Genomic DNA, 24,204 nt, shown 5'->3' on the forward strand with positions numbered 1-24,204 from the left:
GGGTCACCAGTGAAGTATGATGATGATAGGTGAAGAAGTAAACAGGTCAGTTGGCTTATCATATCGAATATACCAAAAAATTAACAATGATGATTGTAAAGAGAACCGCATGGACCGACAGTTGATCTCATAGGGTATATTGCTCGTAATGGGGCAATTAGATCCCATTGCTAACAATTTTATTCCTCCCACGTCATACTAAATAAATTAGGCAATTATTAACTCCTTACTCACGAATGATATATGGTATTTTATACTAGAAATTATAATAAGAACAACTCATTTATTTACTATATACTTACATGATATCTATTAACTATCATAGTTAAAGCTTAGTAATTGCAACTGTTAATAACAAGTAATATTTTATAAAATATTATAAAGGTGTTTTCGTTTATCTGCCGGAAGATTGTCAAATATCTACTTTTCTATGTAATTACGAGAGAAAATGATATCGAAATGTAGTTGAGATAAAGATCTTATCTGTATTTAAATTTAATTCTAATAATAATTCTAAGTAATGAATTTTCACTCTGGTATATTATTTTTTTCTAATTCTAATAGTTTGTTGTGAAATAATAACTATCGTGAGTCATATTGTATCGTAATCAATTAATTTCATTTACACAGAATTGTTTTTTTAAATAAAGTACCTTGTGTTAAATACGGTCTATCTATGCATAAAATTATATTCAAATCCGTTCAGCGTGATTCGATAATATTTGGCTGTTTCTATCTAAATATCTAAAGTTTCCAACTTTCACAGTTATAATATTAGTAGGATTTAGGTTAAACAAATTAGTATTCAATTACCACAGTACAGTTTGTGATTATTTCTATTACACCATTTTGTACGAATGTATGAGTGTACTATGGAAATGAGTTTAAAGTGGAGTTTCTTCGTTATTTCGAGTTTTGATTCTGTAATTACGTCACGTGTGACGTTATCGTGACATCGTCATTATAGCACCACAGATTATAATAACCGTATTTTACTTCATTATAACAACAATTAAGAATTCCTGACAATTATGACATTTCAAATATATGTACTATGATAAAAAAACTATCTGAAGAAAAAAGACTAAAGCTATTATTCTTAGTAACTATTTTGAGTTAGATATAATAATATTAAAATAATACCACGTTACAATATGAAACTTAATTATATTTACCGCAACTACGACCACGAGGTTTTAGTATTAAGCTAATAATAACAACTATAAGATTAATTTTAAGTAAAAACAGAATGTGATTATATGATACTAATAACATTTAAGAAATTTCTTTACCCAAACATTAAAGTTATTAAGATTAAAAATATTTCTAGACATATTCTACATTCTATGCGAATTCATATAATGGAAAAGTTTGCTGTGTCTCCTTATTCACTTGACCGATTTTGATCTACAAGAAGTATCTATTTAATTATAAAATGCCTTTCGCAATTTTCTTAAGACAAGCGGACAGATTAGCGGTCGAGTTTATAAATTTGATTTGTCTGATTAAGGTTCTTTCATTTAATTCTATCTAACTAGATTATAATTCTTATAATCTAGTTAGATAGATTAACTTAATTATAATCTAATTAACTAATTATCATTAAAAAATAACTTACCCTTAACCTTAACGTTTACCTAAAGTGAGTTTGTTTGTTACTTCTTTACGTTTTAACGGCTTAACCAATAACTAATATATAGAATGAAGAAAGATATAAGCTATTTATTATTCCAATCCGTGAACATATTGTGGTCAGCGAGACGAAACAAATGAAAGAATATCTATACTTTATTTGCATATACATATACATTTTATTTTAGGGAATAAGCTAGACAATTAATAAATGAAACGATACAATTTGTTCAAATATAAGTATAAGAAGGTAGTCTTATTGCTAACAGCTAATTTTATTATAATAGTATAGATAATTGGTAACATTTTTTTTCTATTCATCTTAGAATGGCAAACAAGCTGACGGCCCACCTGATGGAAAGTAGTAACCGTCGCCTATAGACATGAGCAGTACCATGGACATAACAGAGACCTGAGGGCTCAGGTGTTATTCCTCCGTACCCAGTAAATTCACGCCATATCCCACCCTTCAAACCGAAACACACAGACAGAGGTACCCAAGCAATCGACTTTTGTACAAAGTCTCCCTCTAGTAAACATAGACATAATTTTTAATCTAAAATTCATAATATCGCATAATTTAGCGCATAATATATGCTCTTATCGAATTATCGTATACCGTCACAATATTAGTAAATTGATTATCATATCGAATATACCAAAAAATTAACAATGATGATTGTAAAGAGAACCGCATGGACCGACAGTTGATCTCATAGGGTATATTGCTCGTAATGGGGCAATTAGATCCCATTGCTAACAATTTTATTCCTCCCACGTCATACTAAATAAATTAGGCAATTATTAACTCCTTACTCACGAATGATATATGGTATTTTATACTAGAAATTATAATAAGAACAACTCATTTATTTACTATATACTTACATGATATCTATTAACTATCATAGTTAAAGCTTAGTAATTGCAACTGTTAATAACAAGTAATATTTTATAAAATATTATAAAGGTGTTTTCGTTTATCTGCCGGAAGATTGTCAAATATCTACTTTTCTATGTAATTACGAGAGAAAATGATATCGAAATGTAGTTGAGATAAAGATCTTATCTGTATTTAAATTTAATTCTAATAATAATTCTAAGTAATGAATTTTCACTCTGGTATATTATTTTTTTCTAATTCTAATAGTTTGTTGTGAAATAATAACTATCGTGAGTCATATTGTATCGTAATCAATTAATTTCATTTACACAGAATTGTTTTTTTAAATAAAGTACCTTGTGTTAAATACGGTCTATCTATGCATAAAATTATATTCAAATCCGTTCAGCGTGATTCGATAATATTTGGCTGTTTCTATCTAAATATCTAAAGTTTCCAACTTTCACAGTTATAATATTAGTAGGATTTAGGTTAAACAAATTAGTATTCAATTACCACAGTACAGTTTGTGATTATTTCTATTACACCATTTTGTACGAATGTATGAGTGTACTATGGAAATGAGTTTAAAGTGGAGTTTCTTCGTTATTTCGAGTTTTGATTCTGTAATTACGTCACGTGTGACGTTATCGTGACATCGTCATTATAGCACCACAGATTATAATAACCGTATTTTACTTCATTATAACAACAATTAAGAATTCCTGACAATTATGACATTTCAAATATATGTACTATGATAAAAAAACTATCTGAAGAAAAAAGACTAAAGCTATTATTCTTAGTAACTATTTTGAGTTAGATATGATAATATTAAAATAATACCACGTTACAATATGAAACTTAATTATATTTACCGCAACTACGACCACGAGGTTTTAGTATTAAGCTAATAATAACAACTATAAGATTAATTTTAAGTAAAAACAGAATGTGATTATATGATACTAATAACATTTAAGAAATTTCTTTACCCAAACATTAAAGTTATTAAGATTAAAAATATTTCTAGACATATTCTACATTCTATCCGAATTCATATAATGGAGAAGTTTGCTGTGTCTCCTTCTTCACTTGACCGATTTTGATCTACAAGAAGTATCTATTTAATTATAAAATGCCTTTCGCAATTTTCTCAAGACAAGCGGTCAGATTAGCGGTCGAGTTTATAAATTTGATTTGACTGATTAAGGTTCTTTCATTTAATTCTATCTAACTAGATTATAATTCTTATAATCTAGTTAGATAGATTAACTTAATTATAATCTAATTAACTAATTATCATTAAAAAATAACTTACCCTTAACCTTAACGTTTACCTAAAGTGAGTTTGTTTGTTACTTCTTTACGTTTTAACGGCTTAACCAATAACTAATATATAGAATGAAGAAAGATATAAGCTATTTATTATTCCAATCCGTGAACATATTGTGGTCAGCGAGACGAAACAAATGAAAGAATATCTATACTTTATTTGCATATACATATACATTTTATTTTAGGGAATAAGCTAGACAATTAATAAATGAAACGATACAATTTGTTCAAATATAAGTATAAGAAGGTAGTCTTATTGCTAACAGCTAATTTTATTATAATAGTATAGATAATTGGTAACATTTTTTTTCTATTCATCTTAGAATGGCAAACAAGCTGACGGCCCACCTGATGGAAAGTAGTAACCGTCGCCTATAGACATGAGCAGTACCATGGACATAACAGAGACCTGAGGGCTCAGGTGTTATTCCTCCGTACCCAGTAAATTCACGCCATATCCCACCCTTCAAACCGAAACACACAGACAGAGGTACCCAAGCAATCGACTTTTGTACAAAGTCTCCCTCTGGTAAACATAGACATAATTTTTAATCTAAAATTCATAATATCGCATAATTTAGCGCATAATATATGCTCTTATCGAATTATCGTATACCGTCACAATATTAGTAAATTGAAAAACATTTTCGTAGGAAATACAGTCGTCAATTTTAGTCGTACTGGCGCGCAGGTTAATTAAATTCCGACATAAACACATAAACCCAGTCCGACATGATCCAACTGAACACGTGCGCAAACAGACAGGATCACGATTGGATTAAATAAAGTTAGCATAGATTATGCGGTCTTTAATAGGTTCTGACGTTTTCGAGAATTCATTACACTTGTCGGTGATAGTACCTAAATAGTAGCGGTGCGCGAATCCGAATGAATTTATTATTTGAATAATTAGTAACTTATTATAATTCCATTACTAAATTAGTAATATACTAATTTTCGTATTTAATTGTTTTTAATTAGTAATTTGATCTAAACCACTAACATGGAAAACAAAGTCCATTTCGAAACCCCCCCTTTCTATAAACCCCCACTCCTTATCTCTTCCATTACCTTACCTGCAGATAATAATGGATAACGACTGACGACAAAAAAAAAGAATAAAAATAAACAACATCTGATACTTTATAGGGAGACAAGGACAATATTTATTTACAAGGAAAGACTATGTTTTAACCGATTTGAAAAAAGAGTAGATTTTCAATGCGGTTGTATTTTTTAACTTACTTTCATATTTATAATATCAGCAAGGATTGTTTTATAGTCGATCTTTTACGTATGAAATAATATGAACCCATATATTTCGAACAGTAGCGGTTAGCGGTCGACGTGTACATAAATCAATTTCATACAAGCACATGGCCTAACCAAACTTCTTTAATCGAACAAACAGATCCGCAATAGAAAAAGAATGATAATATCCGGGCAAACTCTTGTCCCTCCGACAATATCGCCGGATAGTGCTACATCAGTATTATTCATTTCGACAAACATATTTTTATATAAATATTAATTCTTTGTTTTTAAGAAATCTTTTTAAATTCTTCGATATATATACACCAGAGGAAAAAATTAAGGGATAAAAAAAATGCTAAATTGTTTTGAGGTTATTCAAGTAGCTGTATTTCCCTTAAAATGGTAGCACTGGAATTTAAAAAAAAGGATTGTAAAGCTCAAAGTTTCTAGTTTTGATATCTTATGATAAAATTTTAAGCAACGTGTTTTGCTCAATCCTAATGAATACCAAAACAAAAAATTTTTCAAAATTTTTTCGGTTCTTTTTTTGGTCTACGAACTTGGAAATTTTTTTTCTAACTTAACCACTATTAATAATAAGTGGTCGTATCGAACTTTGCAAAAAAGCAAATTAAAGCTGAATGAACAAGCTATCCGATCCATATAGTGGTTAAGTTAGAAATTTTTATGAATGCTTCCCTACTTTATGACCTATAGCCTACAATCTAAGACAAGAAATTAATTTTATATGAATAATAATTATATTTTTAATAGCACAAACAAGTACATACGGAACAAGAGAAGCATGATTGAAAATAATGATGAAATATAAAAAGTTGAAATTTACTTTTGAGTCCAGAATAATAGAATACTTTCACATGAGGGGTGATACTGCCATGAAAATAAATCCTTATTCTTATGGTAGTACTTTGAAAAATAAAATAATCAGCGTAATATTTAATACAAGACGTATGAAATATTACACAAAAGTTTATTCTTCAATTAAAATTTTATAAAACTAGATAATTAATTTATTTTTAATATAAAATCTATATAAAAATAATAAAAACTTACAATAATACCATAAATAGGAATATTATTAACAATTTACTGTTAAAATGTCGGCATTAGACAAATCCCTTAAAACGGTAATCCTCACGTCATACTCATAGTCCAGACTAAATCCAATTACAGCGAACTGAGCGCTGCAGCGCTGAGGAGACATGAAATTATACAAAATGTTGGCTAGAAGAGACAACCGATTCAAGTTATATTAACAATACAAATTAGAATATATAATATATGTATATAATTTTTTTTCATAAAAAAATAATAGCGACTTTAGTAACTTTGCACTTACATAAATAAATAAGAAAGATATTAAATAGCAATAATATAAATAGTTTTACACGGTTCCTTTATGTGCCTGTTATCATGCAAATCAGCAGCTACATAATATTTTTACAATATTTCTCATGAATGATTAATTCCTTTCAAAAGATTTGCTATACTTTAATAGTTGTACTCCTATGTGAATTAGGATAAAAAATATTCTTCATGTTAATCCAGGTTATGCAACGTATTTTATTTAAATCCATTTATAATTAAATAATAAAAGTATAAACATCTCAATTTCTTTACAATCTTTCTTAAAACAATATTACTTTAATACGCGATCACTCCTACCATTGTTACTTCTTTGTAAAACGTACCTACAGGAGGCTCTACTAAATGCTAGCAACGGGCACGAGTGAACTGTCAAGTATCGTCGAGTACCAGGACGTGACTATCGACTCGACTCAACGTAATCTACATCAGTCCAAATGAAAATATGGAATGTAAAAATTAAAATATTCTGGCACTGAAATACCTCTGATTTCCCCTAATTTGTTATGTAATTTTTAACATTTTAAACAGATTTCAAAAAATAATCTCATCTCTTCTTTTTAATGCGACTATTTTTTTTTATGTATATGAACATTCCAATAAAAATATAGGATCATCATCAGCTTTTAACATAAAATTTATTAATTTATACGAGCAATATCGCGGCTTACAGTCAATTTATTAACTAAAAAAATTAATTTAATAATAAAACATTAATTACAAATAATTTAACAATTGGTATAATTAAAAAAATCAAGAACACTGAAATTTAACACATGTGTTCTATATTATAAAAGTCCTATTATATTTATTATCAGCTAATACCGACACTTTAACGAATTTCGATAAATCTAGAATTTCGAAAATTAAACATCTACGAATGTCTATCTACCACTATTTTCCCAATAATATTTTTTAAGAACTCTTAAAATAGACAAAGACACTAAGTACCTACGTTATACATCTATCCCCTTATTCATAAAAACGTCAGACCAAATTTATTATATACATACAGATCAAACTTATTTTAGCTATTGAACTATTTTGTCCTCTTTCTCTTGTAACATAATTCCTCATTTGTTAAAATTGATTCGTAAAAGGTTTTAGTTTTTTAAGAATAAGGGGGAGGGAGGAGTAGTAGGTACGTCTGTGATATAAACTATGCAATTCACTCTTGTTATTATTCGATCAAATAATATTGATATAACAGTCATTTAGTTAAATAAACGTCAAAAACACCATCATACACACAATACAAATTCTTTATAGAAATAAAATCGAATTGGATTGCAATCTACAAAGCAATTAATAAACCGCCATTTTCTCGGTGTTTGTGAACTGAATGTAATTGGATGACACTCTTATACAAACTGATTGCTTCGCAAAAAAGGTGTTGATGGGCCGGACACAAGAGGTGCCTATTGAATATTAATGGTAGGCATTGGAGGCAGTTTGAGGGCTCTCCGTTAGCTCTGAACTTCAACTATAACTGAACTCCGTTCCAACCGACGCGACGTGATTTGCCAACGTTTTGGCAACGACCACTCGAATAAATATAGTAGAACTGAATTGGAATATATAAAATTTGTTTTCTCCTTCCATCGTGAAATTCAATTTCTGAATGATTTACTTACTACAAACACTTGTTATGTTTGCCAAAATTTCTTATGTGTGTCAAGTGTTGTATCAAAAATGTATTGTAATAGGGGGGAAAAAAATGTGAAAATAGTACAAGTGTTTTCGCGTTTATAATAAAAATTACAATATCAAGTTAGTATGTAATTTATATTATAGTATAATTAAATTGTGTTCCGTAAAAAAACGACTTTAATTATTTCAAAACTAGTAATTCTGATTTACAAACTGTTGAACCGAATTTGATAAAATTTTATTGGGATCAATCTGTAGTAATAATCCTTCCAAAAAGAAAAATGAATTTTCCAAATCGGTTTACAACTGACGGAGTTATAAGATAATAAATATTAAAAAAAAATATACAAGCAAAATGAGAACTCCTTTTTTATAATTAGCACAAGCACAGATAATTTAATACTATACTAGTACAAGCAAAGGAAAACTCGAAATAAATTCCTGTAGCGAGCCGCCTGATCTACCTACATGTACACGGTAATAGGAGAAATTCGAGCCCAGCGTTGAGATGTTAGGGTAATTATGATAATCATTTTACCTATGATATTGTATCAAATACTAGCCCTTATCCACGAGTTATATGGTTTTTTGTACAAAGTTTAATTATTTATTTAAATAACGCCACAGAATAAGATAACACTCCAAAGTTACTGATAGCATTACCTCTCTCCATTCTACAACTACAGCTTCTTCTCTTTATACAGCTGAGTTTATATACTCTGAGTAAAGCTGAATATAGTAAATGAAATTTCCTGTTTCTTATTACTAATAGTTTTGAAAAAAAAATTGTAATATTGTAATTTACAAGTGCATTACATGAATAAATAAATAAAATCAATATTATAAACTAGCTATGCCCATTTTTCATACGTAGGTAGTTTAGGATAAATAAATGAGGTTTTTAGCTTAATAGTTTAACTTAATAATGTGCATACTCAATTAATACTCGTTAGGAAAAGCTTTTCAGTTTCCTGATATCACTGAGTTTCGCCATTATTTATCCATTCTGATTAATCTTGTCTTTACTAATTAATTACTCAATTTTAGAAACTATAATAAACGCTTTTATCAATAGAAACCTTAATATCACTATTTAGCGTAAACATAATTCAGTTAGATCATTTCTCGTTATTACTATGTACTTTATAACTCTGTAATATTATGATGTACCTATATAAAACATATATAATTATATAACAATAATAGTATAATATAATCCTAAGCCTAATTAAAATATTATTATTGACCTGATATAACACTGTACAATACTATAAGTACACCGGGTGTGGCTATGTATCCTAGCTATTCCACTGTGTCCATTATTAAGATTCAAGTGTATGGTACAAGTATACTAAAGTTTGCATTATTCTGCATATCTAGGAATCTGTTCCCTCGATATCCAGAGTCCAGAACTAACTAGCAACATATATTCTGATATATGATGTTAGTCTAAGCTACTAAAACTTAAAATGGGCAACATCGACTTGGCATGTACCGCTGGGAACAGACGTGACTTTCCGATTCCCAACTACACGATACTATATATAACCAATGCCAATAGGTACTGATAATGTACCTACAAGTACGCTACTCTACGTACAACAGAATTAATTTGCATTCTACCTACAGGTGCTTATACTGTACTTATAGTAACTCTATACTTACTACATTACTTACACCACTTATGCTAATAGGTAATCTACTATTAGCATTGTCAAATTGAGTATTTTATTTCGACAATCTTGGATAAAATATTATCTATTGAAAAAATTTTTAGAGAAAATTGAAGTCATTATGAAAATTTTTGACCAATTTATTTGAGAGTATTAGTATTTCTTCAATTATTTTTTCATCGCGCAGATGAATGGTTTCCTGGTAAAACGTGATTGGGTGAACGTTAAGGAAATTATATCATTTTAAAGAAAAAACGTTTGATATTTGAGGAAAAGGAAAAAATCGGATCTGCCAACCCTGCTATTAATACATATTATTTATTAAATATTTTAAAGTGTAACCCACATAGCAAGTAATCACTACGTGTAATCTTACATTTAATTATACAAATGAATATCTATATTAGTTAAATTATTTGAGTAAAGTTTAAGCATTGAATTTTTACATATTTTTGCAATACGGATATACCAACTTATATAGTAGACAAATTTTTAATACATATTCGTTATGTTTTCAAATTTTAAATATTTATGATTAAAAAAGAAATAGTCTTTAAGACTAGGTAACTTGAACTCTATTGCAAACCTTGAAATTAAAACTATCGATCCTGAAAGGAATTAAAACATCCAGACCCGAGATAATTCAGAAAAAATCGTTTCCTAAATTAGCCTGTCTGGGAATTGAACCAGGAACCTTATTTAGGTAAAACAACGTGCTCACCAGTGTGCCACGGAGGTCGGTTAATAATGGGACCTAAACAAATGTTTCTTTGGATTTACATCATATATAACGTAAGAATCGATATCTTGGCAAGAAAAGGGCACCATGTAACATAGCGTCTTTTTTGTTAGATTAGCCATTAATATTCACTTCATTCGTATATCTATAGTAAATAACAGATACTTTTAATTTTTATTGTCTACCTACTAAAAGAGTATAATTTTATTTCCATTTGAATAACGCTACAATGAAATGCTTTTAAATCCATTAAGCGGTAGTTACACTCGTCAAAGGGTCGCCGTTCGACAGGGACGGAGCCGGGGACAGGATGGAGACTAGCCTACACCGGCACACGGCAGCGAGCGCGATGTGTCCCCATGCTAGACGTGGTCGTCCTCTACGGAACTCCATCATTAGTGTGCTCACTCAATGTGAAAGCGATTTCATCCCCGACGATTCCGCCTCTTTGAAACTGGCGCAATATTGTCGAAAGCAGGAAAACTCTTTACGAAAAAAAATGTTCCTCAAGTGGCGGCGAAGAAAATGAAAACGGAATGCCAGGAGCCAATCGAGCGGACTAGTCTCGGCGGCGATACAGCCCCGCGTTTACGTTATCGATAAAGCACCCACCGGATGTGCACTGGCTTAAAACGAAAACGAGCGACGCCACGGTTCAGACTCCACCGCCCGCGGTTGTAAACTCAGGCGCCTGAAACAACTTCGTTACAACTCCGCTCTGTTTTGTTCCTTGCCTGCAATATTAGTTTTAGTCAAAAAGCTATTTTTCAACCCGCCGTCGAAAGGTCTTGTAAAGTTTTCTAATTTAGTTAATTCGTACTCAACGTTTCGTGAAGCTCTCTCCGTTATATTGAAGATACCAATATTGATAAAACATAGCGTCTTGATATTCGCCGCGATTGTTAAGATAACATCGTTATAAATTGAACGACTTGTACGTTTTGGGAACTTGTAAATGAAACATTTAATCTAATTTTCGTAGAACTTCTTAATGAAAATGTCTTTTTTTTTAAAGAAATATTAACGATTTATTTAAAAAAAATATTTACTTATGTTGTCATTGGTTATAGGTGTTACTATTCCCGGAAGAAGGCTGGGCTCGAAGTGCATCTTCTTCATACTGGACCCTTCAACCGTGCTGGTGGCGGCGGTCACGATGTAAAGTTGTTGAAGTCGCTGGAACTAGAAGGTATTTATTGTCTTTTTTATAACAACATTTTTTTTTATATTAAAAGAAGAAAATTTACTACTAGTATTATTTACTTTGTATGCATGCAATATACATAGACATATGAATAAGTAAAAAGTATATTTAAAAGAGATACAAAAGGAATATACTTTTAATAATATTGATAAAAAATATTAATATATGTTAATATTATTTTATCCTCTAATAAAATAATATTAAAATATAGAATAAACACCTTCCTTCCATTAGGTATATCATCATTCAAAGTACCTCAGAATTTGAAGACGAAGGTCGTTAACCAGTTGCCAGTGATGACTTATGGAACTGAAACATAGTCTTACACGATTGCCCGTATGCAAAAGCTTTAAATTACTCAGCGGGCTATGGAGAGGACTGTGCTCGGAGACTCTTTGTGTGATAAAACCCAAAACGAGGATATCTGCAAAAGAACCAAAGTAACCGACATAGCTCGAAGAATAAGCAAGCTGAAGTGGTAATGGGCTAGTCACATAGTTCGACGAACCGACAACCGATGGGGAAGAAAGGGTCTTAAGTGGCAGCTCTGTACGGGCAAACGTAGTGTAGAACGATCCCCCACTAGATAGAGTGACGATATCAGATGCATTGCAGGAAGTCAGTGGATACAGAATCGTTCCTTACGGGAGTCTATAGGGAAGGCCTATGTCCAGCAGTAAACGGATAATGCCTGAAATGATGATGATAATTCCATTATCTCAATTGAGAGGCGTAAAAACTGAGCATTACTCCTAATGCTATTTATCACTTTATAAAGTTTTTATTTGGATTAAGATTAAACTCACGACCTACGCAAATCTCGGATTATTATTACAAGTATTAGGAATATAATCCGGTAAGAGCAGAGGTTTAAAATATCTAAAATTATAAAAAATATTCTTTTCTCATTTATTCGCAATTGTATACATACATAAAAAATTAAATATTTTGGCGCGTCGGGTAGGAAAATATTTATCACGTTTCTTGTACATTATGCTACGATGTTTTTCGCAATTAACACTATATTCAGGTAAGCAATCCTCAGGTGTTGACAAACGGCCGGAAGTGGGTGGCTGTGAGCGCCACTATCGCGAGATCGTAGCGCTTCGCCGCCGCCGCGCCGCCGCAACACGAAACACTGAAAAGTGGCGCGAACGTGCCGTAAATAAATATTCCCGACGCTAAAGGGCTTAATGTGGATGAGATGCTATTTATTACTAAAGCGTTCTTGATACATGGTTTAATTTATTTTAATATATTTTGTTTGCTTTTCTTTTTAAATCTCTATTAATAGGATAACATGTTATCTAGTTTTAATGACGTTTTTATAAAACAAAATACGAGTAGGCGATGATTTGCACGCAGACGTTATATGTTTTAACAAGTGATTTTGCAGATAAGAAAGATTCTTAAGATATGTAAATGCAGGGTAATCGTATATTAATCGTATAGTAATAGTATATTGTTACATCGACGCGACAATCTTAAATGGCACAGTCAATCGCAAGTGGCACAGAATCATTCCCTAGGGCCATTTATGTTTCTAGGCCATGTTTTTCGCGGTTTTATCTGAGTGAAATAGTATATACTTTATGTATATATATGTATATGTATATATATATATATATATATATATATATATATATATATATATATATATATATATATATATATATATATGTGTGTATATATATATATGTGTATATGTATATATATATGTACATATTATTTCATTTAAATCTATTGATAAACAAACATATAAGCTTCGTTACAAACTTTCACAGTTATAATATTAATAGGATTGCATTATCAATAGGATTACCATACATTATCAATAAATATCTTATTAATAAACTTATTAATAAGGATAACTTCTAACAGCGTAAACAGCTTTAAAATAAACCTATTAATAGTTTGTCTACTTTGTTGTAACAGTAAAGAGAGTTATTTTAATTGAATACAAACTTTATATACTTATTTTAAAACTAAAGTAGTTACCTATTTCGAATATGCGACAAATGTAAAACCTCTTATCGTACTATAACTAGAAGTTTAATAAAGTTGCCCCATGTTAACAGAACTGTTAAAAAGAAGTTTGCCCGTGGAAAAATGTCGATGCTACGATACCGGGAGTTAAACGGGCACCGTTAGTGTTAACGATTATTGCCACCCGCCTCACTATTCCCCACAAATGATCCCGTATTTCATGATAACACTGGTCGAGAGATCTTTTCCTAGAGAGAAACGTACATTGTCTTATTCTACTACCATGAAACCAAATTCCGAAGTTACGAACTCGAATTTCGTATGCATGTTCATATCTATATCAGGAGAGTAATGCTTTATTTTACGTAAATCCTACTATAAAATTTCCGAACAATCGTACAGTCATACCATTTTGAAAACATTCTGTTCTCTGCAGTGAAACAGCTGTGCTTGCATGACTGTGTTTCGATTTGAAGGCTGGAATATGGCAGTAGAATTACAGGATATTCCACGGACAGTTTCCATCAGTTAGCAAATAAATTTCATTTCATTTTTTTGGCCTATTATCTTGTTTTCTAATCGTAATCGCAAAAAAAATGTTCTTTTATTAGCTGCTAATTCTTATTTGATTCAATTCAAAAAATAAAAAAAAAAAATATATCTATGTTATCTACCTAGGCTAGGCTAACTGCAGTCACAATTTTAAAGCTATCCCGACAATCTCGCACCACACTTTAGCAAGCCATTAACAAAGAAAAACACCCTTGGAATGTTACTCGTAAACGCCTGTACGTATGTAGTGGTTTACCTGAACTTCTACACCAATTTAATTTCAGAGCTCATTCCAAATTTCGGGACGCGTTATAGCGGGTGATAACATCGAAGAAAGTAGTGCGAAAGTGCGCATAAAGGTTTTTAATTTGTTCGCGCGCTTCCCGGAGCGTGCTGCGCGATGTTCGGGGCTATTATAGGGCGGCTGCCATTACATCGACCGTTAGGGTTTCGGTAGGTACGTGTTGGATTCGCGCCCTACTAACAGAACTACGTGCCAGGCATGCGGACTACCCGGACACACCAAACGTCACAAATCCCAACTCTTGAACACCACGCATTTATCTTACTATCTTTAATATAAAGGAGTTTCCCTTTGTGACCTTGACTACAATACTAGTACCAACCTTAAGTGGGGAAATAAATAGAAAATATATTGATAAGTAGATAACTACAGATGGGGCAATCGTAAACGAACGTTAATTGAACGTGACTTATCTGACTCGATAGAAACAACAAACTTAGTAATTCATTATAAATTATAAGGTTCATATTATATTAATATTAAAAATTATTACAATGAAACGGTTCCATTCAACCCTATGCTTGCTATCAACAAAAAGCTATGCTCTCGATGAAGATTCGTAGAACCTTTTGTTGACATAATGTATCTGATTTCAATAGTCAATTTTCTTGCTAAACATATGCATATTGTATATATTATCTGTATATAATTTAATCAAGTTTCTTACTGTTTAGATAGAGACTTTATATTCATCATCATCATCAAATCAGCCTTTAACTGTCCACTACTGAACATATGCCTCTCCCTTTGGGGGGTTTTACCATAGTTACATAGTTTACAATAGTTACCACGCTTGGCAGGCGGATTGGCAACCACAGTCAGGCTTTAGACTTGTTTTAAGAAGGACACTGCTGCCTCTCCCTCGCCTTTCTTTAGTTGGCTCTTACAACATCCACGGGAAAGGAAGGGGTGGCCTAATTTATGCCGGGACCACACGGCCAATTTAATATTATTATATCCTTTATACTATTATAGACTTATATTATTAAATCTTTAAATGATACTTTATAATTAATATTTTTCACAGGCATAGTACACACGCACGGATGGTAATCAGTGGTGGGAATGCTGTGTACATCGTAGGCACGTTTAAACATCTTGGTACCGATGCCGATTTTAAGGTAATAATAAAAAAAATATTACATAAAATGTTCTATTGTAATAATTTTATGTTTCTTCTTCTAATCTCCTTCAGCAATCTTCATTCTGCTAGTCTGTCTATAAAGTGTTTTTACTACTTTCTTATATCTACTCGGTACTTGTAAAAGAGCTACTGATGCTTCTTTTAATTGATAATGATTTATAAACATGATCCAAATAGTATCAATTTATATAGTAATATATAAATTGATTACCACTCCTGACAGCTAAGACCGCATGCCTCGTCCCAAAGATTACTATGAATTTAGAAAATAGAGTGAAATCTGTACAACATTTTAAATTCTCGAAATGTTGTATTTAAATTCTTGGTATAAAAGCTAACAAGAGATACTTATTTCTCTTGAAAATTATTCCGTAAAGGTTAGGTACTTTTTTAGAAAGCATATAACATTTTTCTTATGGATATTTTATGTTATGGATTAACGTGGGCATATCTACTATATAATATAAACAGTATCTAATCTTTTTAAGTGCTTGTACAACCTTACAATTACAGTGTGTTTATTTTCCAACAGTTGTACCTAACAACAAACGTGACCCAAGCCGATTTCAACATGGGTTACACAATGACAGGCACCTTGGAGCGAGGAAGCCGGTCTACTAACACCTTCCAAATGACACACTTCGCCGTCCTCCGCCGATGCGATCACGACGCACACCACCTCAAGAATTCGTAGATGTAGAAGCTGAACAAAACCATAGACAGCGATCGATTCTGAACTGCCATTCTCTATTTTTAAAACTAAAATTGAAATTTTATATAAATTGATCCTATTTCGATAATAACACTGAAGTCTGTTATCTATGTTTCAATAAGTATGATCCTTTATAATAGAATCAAGACAAAACTGCTTCAAACTTTTGTTCTTGGTGGTCCGTAATATAATATTTTTCTAAGGTAATATTTTAAAAATATTAAAAACAAGTTTAGAGAATAACCTTCAGAATTGACCCCAATTAAACTTGTACAGTAAAACGCTTTTCTATGTAATTTTTTTAATACTATGTTATTAAAATAATGCTCAAATTGTTTGCCGATGACCAACCGCTATGAAATATTTAGGACAGATTTATTATTTAACAGTACTGTTAAATTTAGTGGTATATTTTCTACACGTATAAATAATCAACTTCCCTAGACAAAAGGTAAATAAATCGATCGATAGATACGTTATCGCCTATGCGGGTATGAAATAGAACGAAGCAGCAACATCAGGCGTCTGATTCTATCTTACGCTTACCACTAACGTAATCTATCGTTTGCCACTTATCTAGAGGATAAATGTGTAGATGGAACGTGGAATCTATTAGGTGCTCAATAATCGTAATAATCTACTATTGATTGCTTTATGACCTATCTATATGAATCTCGATTAAATATTACTCAAAATAAAAAATAGGATTTCCAATTAAAGATTCAATTATAAAATTAATAATTACTAATCATTTACTTAAAAGGCAATTAGTGTGTTCTTGTTATTGTAACAGAATGACAGTAGCGTCTGCAAGGTATCCAAGTAAAAATAATATATTTGCTTCACAAAAATGTCGACTTAAGTAATAGTTAGTATGTACGAATGATCTCATAGAACTTGCTAGTCTTTACTTTGAGAATAAGGTTAGTTTTAAGGTTATATTGCCAAGCGATATTGTGATCTCAGACATCTGAAAATTTGTCATAACTTCCATAAGGTTTTTACGAGTCATTCTCTTTATTACCCGTGTTAGTTATAAATGTCAGTAGTACGATAATTGTATATAATTTTAATAAAATGTACAGACGCTTGATGGCCGAGTATAGCGGCAGCAAAAGTAGATATATTATTTTTATAAATTTATCGTATTTGAACATCACTTCAGTACCGTCTAGCGTCTTAAACAGACTCACGTAGTTATAGGACGGGCATTTGTTTTTATGTGGTAGATAATATTTTCGATGGAATGATGTAGAATAATCATTTGTAAGCTTCTATTATAAAAATCACGAATCTGTCAACTTGGAATAAGTCAGGAGTCAACGTACCTGCTTTACGACACATTGTTTAGATAAGCGAATGCATTGTATCGTATTTATAACGTAATATTATTTCACCTGCTCATCGAAAAATGTAAATGAATCGAAATTCATTTTAAAATGGCTGTGAGCGAGATATTTTGGTGAAGCGTTCACGTTTCACTGAGCAAAAGAATAATATATTGGTCAAGCGCCTATACCTATCGCTCGTGGACGGACTCGCTGCTCTATATCTATCTAAATGAAAACAGATTTCGTTTACAGAAGCCAAATGTGTATAATAAATCAGTTGAGCCTTATTTATCTCTATCTTGTGGCTTAAATAGTGATTTTTCTGTCTGTGTTATTGTAAACAATACTATGGTTGTAAAATATTAAATTCTCGTAGTATCTACTCTATTTTTTTTTTACCAGCAACCAACAAACTTCAGATTTGATGTTTAAAAAAACTTTAATTAACAAAATAATGTGTATTCATTGTTCTCTACATTTTCGTGATATATGTAAGTAGATAGTAAATATAAGTATACCTAATATATATAATATCTTAACAGAAATATGTATAGACTGAATACTGGTTGAAATAGAAATCATTAGCAACTTTTTAAGTTTGCTATACAAAAAAAAAGTGTTGTAAAAAAAATACCAGGAAAATTGAACATTTTCCCTCAAGAAACTTAAATAGGAAAAACAACGAAATTTTTTAACTTCTCATATTAACACGGTGTGTTTAGCCTGTCGTGTTAGTATAGTGAGCTTTAAGTTTTTGTCGTTTTTCGACCCATGTTTCTGTGTGAGAAATAATAATAATAAGTTACACAAATTATGTATTTTTATATATAAATAGACAACGGGAATTTATACGTTTAAGAACAAAATTTCCGAATAAAGTCCAAAATATTATCACTTGTCATACAAGCATTCCTAGTAAGTTTATTAAAATTCTGTTTTTCAGTTATATATAGATAAATACATAAATAAAGAACGAAAATTTTGAGAACAACACATATTTTTAAAAATTTACGTTCTTTTAGGTATGAACGTCTAAATGTATTTCTGTTAAGTCGATTCGATATAAGGAGTAAGGGTCGAAGAACACAAACGTCCAGTATCGCACTCCCTCCAGTGTTTATACACAACATTTATGTACAAAATTGTATTGTATTTGGCTTCAACTGTTTGACTGTAACTAGTTGTAAAGTAGTGCAAACTGATCTCAACACTTGTTTAATTACACACTAATGATTTATTGGTTGTATAAGATTTTAGGATCTACTAATACAAAATAAAGCTAGCTTCTAATTTATAGTCTTGATGCGGTAGTTATCTACGTATAAGAAATTCTTTAAAAGTAGTTAATGATTTTTTTTATTTGTCCAATAAATAAACCATGTTTTTTTTCCTGTTTGCTTGTCATACTTAATCACTTTAATTTGTTTATGTCAGGCACCGATGACCTACTTTTACTTTTGTCAATTTAGGTACGGGTCAATTTGTACTTACTTCAATTATGTCTTGATATTAACTACTTTTCTTCTTCGTCGGTCACTCTTGTCAGAGTAGTCGTGGTTGTAAATGGTGTACACGATGGACCTTCTTTATAGATCATCTTGCTCTTGATTGACTGTCCAAAGACAAAACTAAAAATACGTAATATAATTAAACAAAGAAAACCAATCTTAAACCAGGGTGTAATCAATATAAGAATTTTCTCAATGAAACTTTTGTGAATTTGTTAATGAAATTTATTCATGAATATATCTTATTTTTACTTAATTAGGTATAATTTATATTGTGAGAATTAGTAAGTTAAAAAAGCGTTTTATGGCAATCGCCATCGGCTCCCGCTGACTGATTTATTAAAAAAATTTCAGATGAATCATATAAGATTTACGAGTATATAAGTTGATATGTATTCGACAGATGTAGCCCATCAAAAGTTCACGGGTTCATTTTCCGAACTAATAAAAATATAAGACTAAGTACTTTAGTCTAACTTAATTTATCTAAAAGATACTAGGATCGATTCTGAAGTGCCATTTCTCTAAAAATTTCCATAAACATAAAACTATCAAAAATATTTGGTTAAAAGAAGTTTAAATAAATAGTGCTTCAGAATTGACCCCACTGATGATATTTACATACTCTATCACTTATTGTTATACAATAAATAAAATAATACGCCGTCACTCATAACATCTGGAGTACATATATATAAATAACTAGATCACTTAATTGAAATGTAGCGGTTAGATTCTTTATGAGGTGTAAACTTACCTACAGAAATTCCCAAAATGCTATTAGTTTTAGAACTTTCTGCAGGAAAGGGGAAAAACCGGCACCATTTAAGTGCAGTCACAAATAACAACTATTGCTATAATATTAATACTACATAACATAATCAAGTATTAAATCAACCAGCTTACGTACTACCAAATTGTTAGTAGATATAATGTATGTTAGAAATTGTTTAGTAATTTTCTAGTCCAACAATGGGTAGGTCGATTTATATTATATACTTAGGTACTTTTTCCAATTGCAAGTATTTATATAATACAAGTGCCAAAAACAGTTTAGGGAGCTTTTATTATAAGTTTTAAATTTATGATGACATTTTTTTATATAATTATAATAATGTGATGTTGTAAATAAAATTCGCTTCAAATATAAATGTTGTCTTTCGTATATGGAGATGACTCAAATAAATTGTACAAAATAACTTTGGATTTTAATTTCTCCCTTTTTTACTTTCTATCTTTAAACAGAATAAATATTATGAATGATATTTTTATTACGATTTTTTTTATATAAAAATATGGGTGTAGAACAAAAAAAAACGCATTGTTGCGCTGTTAGACATTTTTGCGAGGGTATTTTCACACCGCATTTAGATTCACATATTTTTTTTTTATACCACTTAGGTGGCAAACAATACCTGATGGTAAGCGATTACCGTAACCTATGAACGCCTGCAATACCAGAGGTATTATGCGCGCGTTGCCGACCCTAAAGAAACCTCTTTACCCCCCTTTTGAAGAACCCCATGCTGTAGTACCTTGGGAAAACCTTGGTAGGGAGCTCATTCCATAACCTGAGTGTTCGTGGGAGAAAACATCTCTGAAACCGCATTGTATGTGACCATTTAGGCTGTAAGGTATGAGGGTGAACTCCCTGCCGATGGCGAGCCGTACGATGATAGAAAGTGGCCGCAGGCATCATATTGAATAATTCCCCTGAGCACAGTCCGTTGTACAAACGGTAGAATACGCAGAGTGAGGCAAAATCTCTCCTAAGACTTAAGGGTTCGATACCGCTTGCAAGCCTGGGATCATCGACAATTCTCATAGCTCGTCGTTGCACTGAGTCGAAGGGTTCAAGCTGGTATCTAGGTGCTCCCGCCCGTAAGTGTTATATATATGCTACTTAAGGAATATTGTAGAAATAATCGGCAGTGTGTATTTTTTTTATATCACAAAGGTGGCAAACAATCATACAGTCCGTCTGATGGTAAACAGACACTGTAGCATACGTAAGCCTGCAACACTAGGGTATGTACATGCGCGTTGCCGACCCTTAAGAAACCTGAATATACCCTTTTTAAAAACCCTATACTGTAGTCTCTAGGGGAAACCTTGGCTCATTCCACAGCCTGAGCGTTCGCGGGAGAAAATTAAAGGTATTAATCCCAAATCAATCTTTATATTTTTTTTATATCATAGGGGACAAACGTGCATGTGACTCATTATAGAAAGTATTTGTCATGGTCTAGTAATGTACTACATCGATTTATAGAATTCAAAAGTCTTCAATTCTGATTAACATCAAACATTATTTCCGTGATTGAATTGAAAGTTCCATTGATGAAAAATACAATTAGCATACCAAATAAATTTAAACACAGCAGAAGGCTGCCCTTTAACACAGATTCAAATATAATACTAATATTATGCGAAAAACGGCAAATATCTCTATTTCGTATGGGATTACAATCGGAGGCATTTTTTTATTTATAATTTCGCCTTTTTTTTTAATTTGTTTCGTAAAAATCCTTTTAATATTATTAAACCACAGTCGAGTGTGATGAAAAAATTCCCGAAGTAACGGATCCTGTAATCAGATTGTTTGATTGGATTGAAAAGGTTCAGATATTATCAAATAAGAAAGTTTTTCGAGTTCGAGAAAAAGAACGGAACAGTTTATTTGTATTATATAACATCAAACCTTAAAATTTGTAGTCGAAAGTAAATATGTATGTATTTATTTAAATATACATTTTATACATATGTATACATGCAAGTATAATTGGTATTTGCATATATAAGTAATAAATAAAGTGACAACTTCATAAATAGACATAATGGCCTTAATGGTTTAGCAATTTCACACATCTTCCGATATTTACGAGATCGACACTCGCACTACAGAAATGTGTAGTGCGAGTGTCATTGATTGTTTAGATATATGTTAAAATAAGAGCATTCTTTTAAAAGTCGCTTATAAATACAAAAGATAAAGTCTAAAAATAAATCATAATTAATACAATTTAAGACTTAGAGAAGAAGCAACTTAGTATTAAGACCAGCACACAAAAACCTAAAAATTTTTTGTAATGTGGTCGATAAAGAATAAATAAATAAATAAATATGATTGTGTTTAACAAATATTAAATTAAAAACTAAACTAATGTACTAATTTTGACAAATTTATATTTATATAAAATATTAATTTGTAAGTTTTTACATAAGAAAAGAATTTTCCAAAACCGAAGGAGTTATGATTAACAAACATAAAAAATACAACCAAATTGAGAACCTCCTTCCTTTTGATGTCTGTTGAAAATAAACACATTTTATTTGCATTAGATTAAACGACATAAAGAAGAATAGAACAATAACAGTATATATGCAAAACAAACAATATATCCAATAATAATATTATTTTGATAACCAGCCACAAGTACTCACTTATTTTTTCTTTAGAAGTGCTACCGTATAATAATCAGGAGCGTAAGATATGCCACTCGCAATATTTAGTTCAAACTGGGCAATTAGAACATCCATTACGCCGATAACTTTGTTTATTTCGAGGCACAGTTAATTCTGACGATGGCTCTTGTTAACACAAAGACGAACAAGATTAAAATATGTTGAGCTTTGTGATTCTATAACACAAACAAAAGCCAAATACTTAGAGCACAGAGTAAACGCAGTGAGATATATCCTTCGAGTGTCGTGAAAGCAGCCCATTTAGATTAAACCAACAATTTCCTTCAAGTGTTTTCCCTTAAATTTCAGTTCTTTTCGTGTCCGTAATTTCGGTAATATATTCAGTTATCTGGATTACCTAATCCCACCCCAGGTGCTTCGCTAATTCCGTGTTATCTTACGTTAATTTCACTTGGTTAATAGCATAAGAATTCTTATGTTAATAGTCCAGGAAATTAATTGTATTTCCTGCCGAATCACGGCAAATTAATTTTAAAAGCGTTATCTTTGAACTTAAAAAAAATTATTGAATGCGGAAATTTGATCCGTGTACATTAGCTATTATTATAAACATATACTTCATCAAGGTATTCGTTTAATATTTTATTATGTAGGTAAATACCAAGAATATTAATTAAAGAGATTGAACACTTCTAAAAAAAATAAATTCTATACTAATTAATATAATTGTTGCTTTTTAATGTATCTTACAATATAATCATACAATATATACTTTTTCAAATAATTACCTTGTGCTAAATATTTAAACCTTTAACATTTCTGAATATCTATTGTATAATCCGTATAATAAAGAGTAATTTGGAGCTCAGGTATCCAAGGTAACCTCGTTAAGTGTCGGAGGCGCGTTATCCGCGATTAATATAATTCCCAAATTTATACGCGGCAAGCGTTCAACATTGTAACTGGTAAATAAATGGAAGGAGTAATACAACACTACACGAGCGACTTGTGCCAGCACTAGGTATAGAAAGAAGGTATATGTTAAAAAATATCAAATAAGTAATATAACGTCGAGAAGTTTATATAACTAAGACATTTTTTTTTTGTGGAGATCTTTATTATTGTGATGGTTATATTTATGCAAAATACTCTTAGGTACTGTTAGTATAATTATAATATAAAATTTTTAACTTCCTTCTTTATGAACAATGATGAACTCGCTTGTCGCTTCGAAAAAAGGTTAAACTCAGCGAAAGCACTGCCATGCCCCCTGATTATTAAATTAATTTTACCTACCAGACAGATGAACATGTACATACGGTACAATAAAATTACACAAAAATCGCGAATAAGTGCAATTAGTAATTGCATAAATATAGACACATAATACATTAATATATATATATATATATATATATATATATATATACACAACGTATCTTCCAAAAAATGATAATTTATAATTTAATTTTTAAATCATGT

The 24,204-nt window shown here is 30.9% G+C and overlaps 1 protein-coding gene across 2 annotated transcripts in view; it reads left to right on the forward strand.

Annotated features, from left to right (window-relative positions):
- The window catches only part of LOC113516308 (uncharacterized), a 59,050-nt gene extending 38,555 nt beyond the window's left edge, over positions 1 to 20,495 (forward strand). For both annotated transcript variants that reach the window (XM_052901050.1, XM_052901051.1), the window contains exons 3-5: positions 11,626 to 11,744; positions 15,629 to 15,722; positions 16,278 to 20,495. In XM_052901050.1, coding sequence (XP_052757010.1) covers positions 11,626 to 11,744; positions 15,629 to 15,722; positions 16,278 to 16,439 — 375 coding nt within the window. In that variant the 3' untranslated portion in view covers positions 16,440 to 20,495. The remainder of the gene's footprint in view (positions 1 to 11,625; positions 11,745 to 15,628; positions 15,723 to 16,277) is intronic.
- Positions 20,496 to 24,204: the final 3,709 nt, after the last annotated feature.

Source organism: Galleria mellonella, unplaced genomic scaffold, assembly GCF_026898425.1.
Source record: "Galleria mellonella isolate WM207_F2 unplaced genomic scaffold, CSIRO_AGI_GalMel_v1 utg74, whole genome shotgun sequence".
Classification (NCBI taxonomy): domain Eukaryota; kingdom Metazoa; phylum Arthropoda; class Insecta; order Lepidoptera; family Pyralidae; genus Galleria; species Galleria mellonella.